The sequence below is a fragment of the Orcinus orca genome, chromosome 13, assembly GCF_937001465.1.
Source record: "Orcinus orca chromosome 13, mOrcOrc1.1, whole genome shotgun sequence".
NCBI classification, from domain to species: domain Eukaryota; kingdom Metazoa; phylum Chordata; class Mammalia; order Artiodactyla; family Delphinidae; genus Orcinus; species Orcinus orca.
Genome location: NC_064571.1, coordinates 11734011 through 11745259, shown reverse-complemented (window position 1 = coordinate 11745259; position 11249 = coordinate 11734011). Strand labels below are relative to the sequence as shown.

The window sequence follows — 11249 nt, the reverse complement described above, 5'->3', positions numbered from 1 at the left end:
ACTTATAGTACATCACAAAGCTTTCCCCGGTGTTGAGGTTTACGTAGCTGTAATATGGATCTCCATACTGCAGTTGTGCTCCAATAAATGGCAATCCGTCATCATCCAACTTCTGCAGAATCCGTGGGTCACCAGGTTTGACTCCAAAGACCAGACTATCATCTCCTTGTTTGATTTTTTCAGACAGATCTATACACTCGGACTTGTAGACACTTCCATGGGCAAAGCCTCGTTCCCAAGAAGCCTTATTCACAATCTGTGAAGTCAAAGAATCATTAAGAGACTGAGACCAAATGAGAGTTTTCAAAATAAACCCGGTTAGAATTACAACTGGTTTAGGCATTTGATTTTAAAACTATCCACATTTCCTAAATCACCTATGCTATTAAAATCCAGACACAATAAAGGTAGATATTTCCAAGACTACATTCATTCGACATCTACTCGTACTATGCACTCAAATAGGCAGGCTCTATGCATATGAATATTCAGTGATATCCCTCAAGGCTTGCCACTTTTAACTTAGACCAGGAATTAACTATTTAACAGCATAGCCATGCACCAAATACTAGGCACTTGGGCACACAAGAAATCCTCCTTCAGTGACCTGATGGTAAACAAAGAAGTTAAAAACGAAAAAGGATGCAACTACGTCTCCTGGTAGAACTTACCATGGCATCTTCCATATCATAGCCAGTGTAAGAAATAACAGCAACAATGGCATTTGTCCCAATTGGATAGTTATCCATGTCATAATAATCATACATGTATGGTCGCACTAAAGGGCTTTGTGGAGTCTGAAGACGATACAGTTTATTATCTGACCGGTCTTGAAAAGTGAGGAGTGGAAAGCCCATAGTCTGCTTACCTACGAAGGGAAAAAAAATTAGTATTTCGTTTTTTCCTCCTTGATTATAAAGGTGACATATAAAATTGGAAACTAAATATTCATCATAGGGGAATGAATAAAGAAATTAATCATGCTGGTTATGTTTACTACAGACTAATACTTGGGGTGAAAATGAAGCAGACAAGTGTGTATCAACAGGACCCATGAAAACAATGCTGAATGAGAAAAAGTACAGAATGACGTTTAATATGATGCATTCATGTACATTTGCCACACATCCCAATTCTAGACCTAGTTTATGGATACACATGTAATAAAAGCATAAAAAGGGGATGTAAAGGATATATACAAACTACAGGATATTACTACTACTGGGGGGAGAGATGGAGTGACAGTAACTACTATCTAAGTAGATTACTTTCGCGCGCGCGCACACACACACACACACACACACAGTAAGATGTTGGTATTTGTAAATTGTGCATAGTGAGGTAGGTACAGGGGGCAGGTAAGACGCTTCTTTGTACTACTACCTTACAGTACAGAGAATCAATTCAAGACAAAATGATTTTAGGGCTTCCCTGGTGGCGCAGTGGTTGAGAGTCCGCCTGCTGATGCAGGGGACACGGGTTCGTGCCCCGGTCCGGGAGGATGCCACATGCCGCGGAGCGGCTGGGCCCGTGAGCCATGGCCGCTGAGCCTGCGCGTCCGGAGCCTGTGCTCCGCAACGGGAGGGGCCCCGGCAGTGAGAGGCCCGCATACCGCAAAAAACCCCCCAAAAAACCCCAAAATGATTTTAAAAGCTAAAATAAATACATACATACACAGGGGAATTTTTTTAAAAAGGGAGACTTCTAGTTTCCAGTATATAGAGAGATATTCCTACAATATCACCCCCAACATGTAAGTATAAAATCCAGAAAAGAAAATCAACTACATACATATACACACTACCTGAAAGCACTGAAATGTAATAAAAAATAGAAATTAGAGAGGGATTAACATTTGGACAAAAGCAACTTCAGAGTGAATTTCCAGTTTTTTCAGTTTTTAATGTCTTGTTTCTTGTTCAATTTTTTACCGGATGGCTCAGTCAGTGTAGCGGCTAAAGCTCAGAAACCCACAGTCTTATTGGCTTGAAGAATCAAGGAACAGAGTTCAGAGCACGACAGCAACTGGAAACGTAAGGGGGGAAATTTCAGAAAGGAGAGAACCATAAAGGGAGAGCCTCACATTCTGCATATAAACTGAGTCCAAATCTTCGGTGGACTCCGTCCAGCACTATGTGCGGTGGGACAGACATGGGCAGCCTACCTAAGGCTAAAGAGTGCACTTCAACAGCTGTTCAGCTGACTTCCAGCATCTAAAAACCAGCCCTCTTCCAAGGAACAGAATAGAATCTAGTCTTTACAACGTATTTTCTGTCCACAATCCAATCCAATGTTATTAGACATACAAAGAAACAGGAAAACGTGCCCAGGACTCCAGAAATATGCAATCAATGGAGACTGATCCTGAGATGACCCAAATGTTGGAATTGGCAGACAATGATTTAAAAATACCTGTTATAACTATGCTCATGTAATGGAAAATTATGTTCACGATGAATGAAGATCAGACTCTCAGATAAAACAAACTATAAAAATGAAACAAATGGAAGCTCTAAGCTAAAAAATTAACTTTCTGAAATAAAAATGCACTAGATGACAGTGAATATGATAGATCAATAAAAATGATCCAATCTGAAGAAAAAAAGATTGAAAAAAGAGAACAAAAATGCAGTGGCTTATGGGACAACACTAAAAGGCGTAACATATATGACGCATAACTGAAGTCTCAGGAGATGAGAGAATGAGGCAGAAGCAATATTTTTAGAAATAATGACAGAAAACCATACAGATTTAATTTTTTAAAACAGATTTAAGGCACTTCCCTGCTGGCGCAGTGGTTAAGAATCTGCCTGCCAACGCAGGGGACACAGGTTCGAGCCCTGGTCCAGGAAGATCCCACATGCCGTGGAGCAACTAAGCCCGTGTGCCACAACTACTGAGCCTGCGCTCTAGAGCCCGCGAGCCACAACTACTGAAGCCCGAGCGCCTAGAGCCTGTGCTCCACAACAAGAGAAACCACCATAATGAGGAGCCCGCACACCGCAACAAAGAGTAGCCCCGGCTCGCCACAACTAGAGAAAGCCAGCGTGCAGCAACGAAGACCCAACGCAGCCAAAAATAAAAAGTAAATAAAATAAATAAATTTAAAAAAGAAACTACAAGCCCTTTTCTTCTGTGACTACCACCACCTTCCCCTCCACCTTACCCATCTGGCACTGGTACATGTTTCTTGGACTTTGGTTGTGATCAGAGAAAGGGATGAAGTTGGCGATCACACTCAGCAGGCTGTGAGGGAAGAGCTCCTGGTGGGTGGTAACGCCAGCCAAAACCTCATCCTCAAAGACAGCAACGTTCATGAAGATCTGGAAAAGAGGAAGGACGAGGAAGTTCAACATACAAAATAACTGTGACTGCTAACACGTATTAGCTCTATCTCTCAGAGTTTAGTTCTCACAGACTTGAAAGAAAAACTTCCCACCCAGTATCATGAACACTGAAGGGATCCACAGTTAGAAATACCACATGCCTTACACACTTCATTCTAAATCTACCCTGGTCCAATCGTGAAGGGAGATAGGAAGGAGGAACATTTTTTTTAAAGTAGCACAAAGCCCAGAGTTTGCAACTGCAGAAATGCAGGCAAAGATTGAGAGCGGTTCTAACGGAACGTTTCAGTCTCACCACCCGAGGCAGAGCTGGCTGCCAAGGAACGTGGGGAGTTGAGCGGGATGGGAAAGGCAAGTCATGTGACTGCCAACCCTCTCTCAAGTTTGATGAGCATGAAAACTGCTTCATGCTGGTCACAGAAGAGGCAGAAAATAAGCTTTGACTTTCTTTCAAATGCCCCAATTGTAATTATAACAGTTACACCTTTTTTTTTTTTTTTTTGCGATACACGGGCCTCTCACTGCTGTGGCCTCTTCCGCTGCGGAGCACAGGTTCCGGACGCGCAGGCTCAGCGGCCATGGCTCACGGGCCCAGCCGCTCCGCAGCATGTGGGAGCTTCCCGGACCGGGGCACGAACCCGCGTCCCCTGCATCGGCAGGCGGACTCTCAACCACTGCGCCACCAGGGAAGCCCCAGTAACACTTTTAAAAAAGAAATAGTTACTAAGTCTCTGAAAGTTGCATACTATACAATCACACATAGTCTATGTACCTGTTCCATAGTTCCAATTAGTTCTTCTTTGCCCAATTCCAAGTTCTGCACAGGCCGCACCAGTCTACAAGGAGTGGTAAAAAGGTACAATCCTGGGTACAGACTTGGTTTTCCTGTCATGGGGACCAGGACCACCTCCATCCAGGGAGGAATTCTTTTTTCTCTCAAAACCTGTTCTCAAAAAAAAAAAAAAAAAAGAGTTCAATTAAGAATAAATGAAGTATTTTACATCTATCTCCCCTGCCACCCAGGAGGTGGGTATAGTGGAGAAGCAGATCAAATGTGAAAAGCAACATCTTTAGAATTAAATCAGTTTTGCAGGTAACAAACCTAGTGCCCTGCCAGTCTCAACCCCACACAGATGGCCGTTCGCCCCATATCCAGAGTTGGCAAAAGCCCTACTTTCTTGGGGGCTCAGTCCCAGTATCAGGCAGACTGCATACAACTGAGACTGGGGAAAAGGTAAACCAAGAATGTGCGTGTAGACATACTAAATGAAATTCTATCCTCTGATGTCTACAACATAGATTACTGGGGACTTTCATGGCGGTCCAGTGGCTAAGACTCTGAGCTCCCACTGCAGAGGGCTCAGGTTCGATCCCTGGTCAGGGAACTAGATCCCATGCCACAAGTAAGAGGTCACATGCCGCAACTAAAAGATCCTGTATGCCGCAACGAAGATCCCGTGTGCCTCGACTAAGAACTGGCACAGCCAAATAAATAAATACTAAAACAATAAATAAATAAATAATATACAGATGACTGGTGTTATTTTAAAATGTATTCAGTGAAAAGGCGGCACGTGGGATCTTCCCAAACTGGGGCACGAACCTGTGTCCCCTGCATTGGCAGGCGGACTCTCAACCACTGCACCACCAGGGAAGCCCTCTACTTAAAAAAAAATGTATTTCAAGGGACTTCCCTGGTAGTCCAGTGGTTAAGACTCTGCGCTCCCAATGCAGGGAGCACGGATTCAATCCCTGGTTGGGGAACTAAGATCCACGTGCTGCGTGGAATGGCCTTTAAAAAAAAAAAAAGGTATCTCAGGACCCAGAAGGCAACAGGTTACGACTTATATCCTGTATAGTTTCAATATTACTTGAAATATAAAGTCCATATTTCAAGGTCCCCTATATGCCACTAGTATTTACCAAGAAAAAAAAAGTTAAAAGTGTGTTAGATTAATAGACTAGGGCCTCAATGAAACCACCAAAAGAAAAAGTACAGGTCAAATACCTGTCACTGACCCTAACTGATGACGTTAGTACAAGGCAAGACGCTGCCACCAGAGGGAATGTATGGGCACTTTTGTAATTAGCTTCTGACCTCCAGACCCCTTGATACTCGAGAATGCCCTGGGGCTACCTCAACAACTAGAAAATGACTGAAAACCTAAGACGGAAGGACAGGACAATTCACAGAGACTCAAGATCACCTTAAAATGTCGGAGAGAATCGGCAATGCCAGGAGCAAGCTCCTTATCCGCCCAGCCAACCATGACGCCGTCCAGCAGGACAGGGTAGCACTCGCTGTACGGCCGATGTGGCGCTCCGTCAACCGGAGTGACGCCTGGTGAAGCGAGGAAACGGAATGATCACACCAGGATGCTTTTCCCGACATTTAACTTTCCCTCCACATTCAACAAGTGCTTCATCATTTTAGCTATCTAGTCATCTTGTCTCTACACCGGAATGTTTTTGTATTGCCTGAGTAAATATCTAAATCATTTCAGCAAGGACCCCCCAAATCTACTGTCTCTAACTGCCGGTGAGGAGAGGGGCAGGGGGACAGGGGTTTAAGGGAGGCTTTTCCCTGTGCACCTTTTGTATTTTGATTTCTGAGCCATGTAAACATGTTAACTTCTTCCCAATAATCTAATTACCTTTGATCCTCATTGTTCACATATCACAAATTTGCCTACTAGCTAAACTTTATTTGTAACCCCAATATCAATACTAGTGGCGCTTTTTTGATCATTTGAGGACATGCAGTGAAAATTTTGAATCGCCGGATACACGTGTTCCCAGCTGAGCTCAAACCAGACGTGCTGTCTGTTTCAGCTCATACTGTAAACAAGCGTCCTTTCCGCACTCTGTTCAGTGCCATGTTTTTTGCATCTTTGTGCTTTTGTTGGTGATTCTGCTGTTTATAATGGCCTTCAAGCACAGTGTGAAAGTGCTGGTTCCTAAGCACGAGGCCGTGCTGAGCCTTACGGAAAAACGTGTTAGATAAGCTTATCGTTACAGTGCTGTTGGCCGAGAGCTCAATATTAATGAATCAACAATATACATTAAATAAGGCGTCTTTAAACAGAAACACACATAAAGCAAGACTATGTACCAGCGGATGAAAACGCTGTGCCAAGAGGCTCACAGGAACCTAATCTTTTGTTTCCCCAGGAACAATGGCTCAGTATCTGCTAATTCAGTGCCAGTGGTGACTTTACAGAAGTACTGCAAATACCAAGCATCGACTCTAATTAAATAAAGAACGCTCTTCCATGAGCCATAAACACCTTCTGAAGATAGCAAGTGCTTTACACAATGTCACAGGTTATCCACAGTGTTTCACCCATCGCCCTTACAAGAATTCTCTGCTCAGCCCCCAAAGAAGCACAACTTAATAGCTTTGCACCTGTTAAAACCCACACAAGCAAACAAGACAAGACTGCTGTACACCACCTACCCAAGTTGCAGAGCAAAGCTGGAATAGATGCTGTATACACAAACTGTGTGACGACCTCACATATGGTGGTTAAGTGGTTCATCAGACCACAGGGCTCCCCGTCGGGGGTGTGCACGGGGCAAAGGAAACCCCAGGACTCCGGCAGCAGCCTGCGTACTGTGGTGGTCCGCATCTTGGCAAAATCTGCCCCTCTGTGCACACAGCGGAAGTGGGAGAGATAGCGTATGAAGTTCAGCTTGTCAGCCACAACACAAAGTCCGGAATCTTGCAGGAAGCCGAGACCTTAATAAAACAAATGTCATTGAAAATGGGCTAAACTTAAGGGAAAAAAAAAAGCCTATCTTTTACTGGAGGCTCTGATAAGATAAAACCTCAGAGTACACTAGAGATCACAGAGTGGGTTATCACAAAGTTTACTCAGTTATCACAAAGTTTACTCAGCTCTGGTGAGGGGAAGAGCTTAAAAACATAGTAAAAATCCCCAGATTTCACAAACTGTATTAGCCTCGCTGTTTCTCCATCTCCTCTACACTATCTCCTTTGTGGGAAAACATTAAATGAGTAATAAAACAGCAAGTAATTAAATGGGATTCATCCAAGAGGGCTGGATAACACACAAGCATTTGTTAGCCCTTAAGGAATCTGCACCAGTATCATCTGTTTTAAAAAAAAAAAAAAAAGATTTCTGGGCCCTCAATAACCGCTTTTTAAAGTTTTCCAGTCATTCTAATACAACTGGTTTAGGGATGCGCACGTCTAACAACCCTCCCAGACAACCCATCCAGTTAACCTTTCCTCAGAGATCTAAGCTTTCTTTAGTTTTCTAGAAAGAGGCACGGGAAACGCATTTGATCATTAAAATTAGATTTCAACTATACAGACAGACTGTCTGCAGCCCAATATACACCTGTCAAAATTTACAACATGAAATCTGTCTTTAATGAGTAAGAAGTTCACTTTTGAAAAGAATCTCTCTCAGCAATATATAAATCTACATTAAGCAAATGATTTGAAAATCGTAACTAAATGAAGCCTCTCTGTTTAATTTCACCTGTTTTAGAACGTAGATTCCCAGTAGCAAGAAGATATTCAAATGGTTTTGTAAGGTCTGTTCCCAGAGTAAAAATCTTCATCAAATTTTCAGTGTTTAAGGACACATTGGTCTTCTGGGCCTTCTTGTCTATAGCTATTTTAATAGATGCTAACCAAGCTTCCAATTTTTCCTGAAATAAGAAAAACTTTAAATTTTTAGGTATTTTGATGAGCACACGTTGGATATTTACTCTTACATAACCTGCACATCCATAACAACAGCCCACTAATTCGTACGTTTGACACGGAAAACTTCTAAACTATAAACCTGAAAAAACAGCTTTTCAAAGTACTATTGCAGCTCAGGCATTTCTTAAGACAGAAGATACAGACTTCCGCAGTGCTGAGGTTCGCCTCGGCACTGTGGGCAGCTGGCTGGATAGTTCTTTGTGACGAGGGGCTGTTCTGTGAGCTGTGGGATGTTACCGCAGCATCCCTGGCCCTTACCCACAAAAATGCCTCCAGACACTCTCAAAGGTCCCTTGGGGTGGAACAAAATCGCTCCCAGTCGAGATTACCCACACTAATGGAAAAGAACCAAAACTGGTTTGCTTGGGCCTTAGAAAAGTTTTTAATTCAAATGCTCTTATCAAACTATCGCAAGACCTTCAACCCCAGAAACAGGCAACAACAACAAAGCCCTGAGACAAAGCAGCAGCCCGAAGTCCCCAAATGACACCCAACACACAGGACCCCTGACTGACAAGCCAGTAGGAAAGACTGACACGTTCTTCTCATATAAAAGTTGAAACATAATGGAAAAGGAAGAGAAAACAAAAGAGAAAAGAGGAAAGAAGTCAGAGATGAGGAACAGAGATGTGGGTAAAATGCTCTGGAACCGGAGACGGGGAGGCGGAAAGAGTGAGCTAAACTTTCCTCCTGGGTCAGAGGCCTGCCCGTGGTCTCTTCGAGGTTAGCTAGCATTTACTGGGCACGTACAACAAGCGGGCGCTCTGCATGGTTACTTCAGCCGCACAACAAACTCTTCCTCAGGAAGCACGGCATTACAGGACCTCTGAAAACCCGTGGGCCAAATGCACTTCAGTATTAAGAATTTTTTAGGCTTCCGAAAGGTGACAGGCACACAGACCTTTTATTACCTAACACCCATGATGGAGACTGAGGCACGGGCTCATAATCGAACACATTTCTACCCTGAAACACAAACTGTCATACTAAGTAGAGCAAATGCAAGTTACAAACAGCCTCCTGTTGGTTCGGATCAGGTTTTGCTGCCAACTCTCATTGTTTTTTTCGGTTCTCATACTTTCTGGATCTGGAATTGCAGGCGAGCGATTGTGGACCTGTCTGTGCGGTCTGTACACTCAGTACAAGCAGAAGCAAGCGAGAGCCCTCCAGGAAGCCTTCCCATGAGGCTCACCAGCCTCTCTGGTAAAAGGGCTAATGTGGAGATGGGCGGACAAGAGCGACGCAGCGCTGAGAAGGAAGTACAGCATCTCCCCATCTGCTCTCACACTTCAGAGCGGAATCGCTTCAGCGTCCCTCACTCCCCAACCCTGTTAAGCAGCCTCGGACCCAATCACAGGGACCTCAGTCTCTGTGGCAACACTCACTGAGATGGTTATACAAGCCTGTCATTCGTATCAGGTCACTGTCGTGAACCTTCTGAAGATTGCTTTCATGTCCCGAATTCAGAGGTTTAAAAGCTTGAGTATAACGGAGGCAAAGGTAAGGAAATCAGACACTTTTAAGCAATGAATTCTCTGAAAAAGTCCCAAGTTTCCTTTCCTCTGTTGCTGAAACAGGTCACCTTGGTAATGTCGTGCAAGTGAAGGTACTTCTAACATGGCCAGCTCGCAACGAACCCACATGCTTCAGTTTAAGGAGGGAAATGTAAATTAGTCTTTAAAGGTGACTGAAACTTCTGCCTGATTTGAATTTTTATCAGGGAAATGCTAGACTACCAAAATTTCTCAATCTAATTTTATAGACAGAGCAGACAGAAACAAAAGTTATTACCTTCAAGTAAGAATTTAATTATTGACCAGATTAGGAACTTGGAGATTTTTACTTCAGTCCTCTCCATCTTCCCTGCCGTTGTTCTGTTATCTCTTAGATTAAATCTTTTTTAGGGATGATATTCAAAATATAAAATGCTACCAAGTCAACTTGCTTATACAATTATTTTTGTGTCATGCCAACATTCTCTCCCAACACACACAGAGTTCTCATTATTTACAGTAATTGTGTCCTATCCTGTCTCTGTGAACACTGCATTGGCGAGCACAGAAGCACTGCTCCTAGGGGAAATGCAGGGTTAGACTTCAGGGAGTCTCTGGTCGTTGACAACGTTTTCGTCAACTGATCGATACCTGACCTCATTTTTTGTGTTTGTTGAGAGACACCTTAGTTTATTCTGTTGATTCGTTACCACTGAGCTCAGAGCAAACAGCACCGTAACTCATGCCTGAACAAAGTCTGTCAAGTGTTTTCTCCATAAGGAACGTCGCAGCCTTCTTACACTTAGGAACACTAGACGGTACTTCAGCACTGAGCCTGGGGGTCACTTTAAACAGCAAAATCACCAACAGAAAGCACAAAACTGTGAAAAGCGTGGCAGTAGAGACCCTTGTGTACAGCTCATCAGACCTCAGCTGGGGCCATGAACATCAGGAAACTCCAGTTCTTCAGCACCTGTGCATGTCTGCAAATGATCCCGGGAGTGCTGACACTGCTGGCGTTCCAAATAAATTTTAGCGAGTAGGTGAATTCACAAGTACAGACTCTGTGAATAATGGGGACTGACTGGATGTGTGTATATAGGCCATTTACACTTTATCATTAATGTTATGACCAAGATTTGATATTGTCTTTATTTAGCTTCTATAAAAACATTAAAGACATTTCTGAACCTGGCCAAGCTAAGATCTGTAAGTCCGTTACTGCTAAACAAACAAAAAGTAGAAAAGAAAAAAAAAAAAAGACTACATAAAATGCCCAAACGAGAAATTTTAAACATGCAGGAAACAATACTGCTGGAAATGGCCACGTCATCCCACAAGAGGTACGACTGCTCTGGGGTGAAGCAGCCTGCATTTACCTTCAGAAACATGAGGAAGAGCTGCCCGGGGGTCAGGACCTCTTGATTCACTAAACTGTCAGGATTCTCCTCCATGCACTCTCCTTTGGCTAAAGCAAAGAGCTTCCGGGTCATGAGACAAAGCACATAAAACTTTTCAGTGTTGGATTTCAAGTGGATACAGATGCACTGGCTGCCAAAAGAGAAAGGAAAAGCTTAGAACGATTCAGCCGCCGATACTACTCGATGTCCTACTGAATTCAGCTTCTCGGCTGCACTGGCCATTCAGATGCTCAGCGTGTGGCTCGTGGAT

The 11249-nt window shown here is 43.5% G+C and overlaps 1 protein-coding gene across 2 annotated transcripts in view; it reads right to left on the bottom strand.

Annotated features, from left to right (window-relative positions):
* The window catches only part of POLR1B (RNA polymerase I subunit B), a 29678-nt gene that overhangs the window by 7430 nt on the left and 10999 nt on the right, over window positions 1-11249 (bottom strand). For both annotated transcript variants that reach the window (XR_007470816.1, XM_004276759.3), the window contains exons 7-14: window positions 10958-11129; window positions 7856-8027; window positions 6805-7086; window positions 5555-5688; window positions 4120-4290; window positions 3167-3323; window positions 672-868; window positions 3-256 (exon numbers count right to left, since the gene is read on the bottom strand). Coding sequence is in view for 1 of the 2 variants with exons in the window: in XM_004276759.3 (XP_004276807.1) it covers window positions 3-256; window positions 672-868; window positions 3167-3323; window positions 4120-4290; window positions 5555-5688; window positions 6805-7086; window positions 7856-8027; window positions 10958-11129 (1539 nt within the window). In the remaining variant the exon portion in view is untranslated. The remainder of the gene's footprint in view (window positions 1-2; window positions 257-671; window positions 869-3166; window positions 3324-4119; window positions 4291-5554; window positions 5689-6804; window positions 7087-7855; window positions 8028-10957; window positions 11130-11249) is intronic.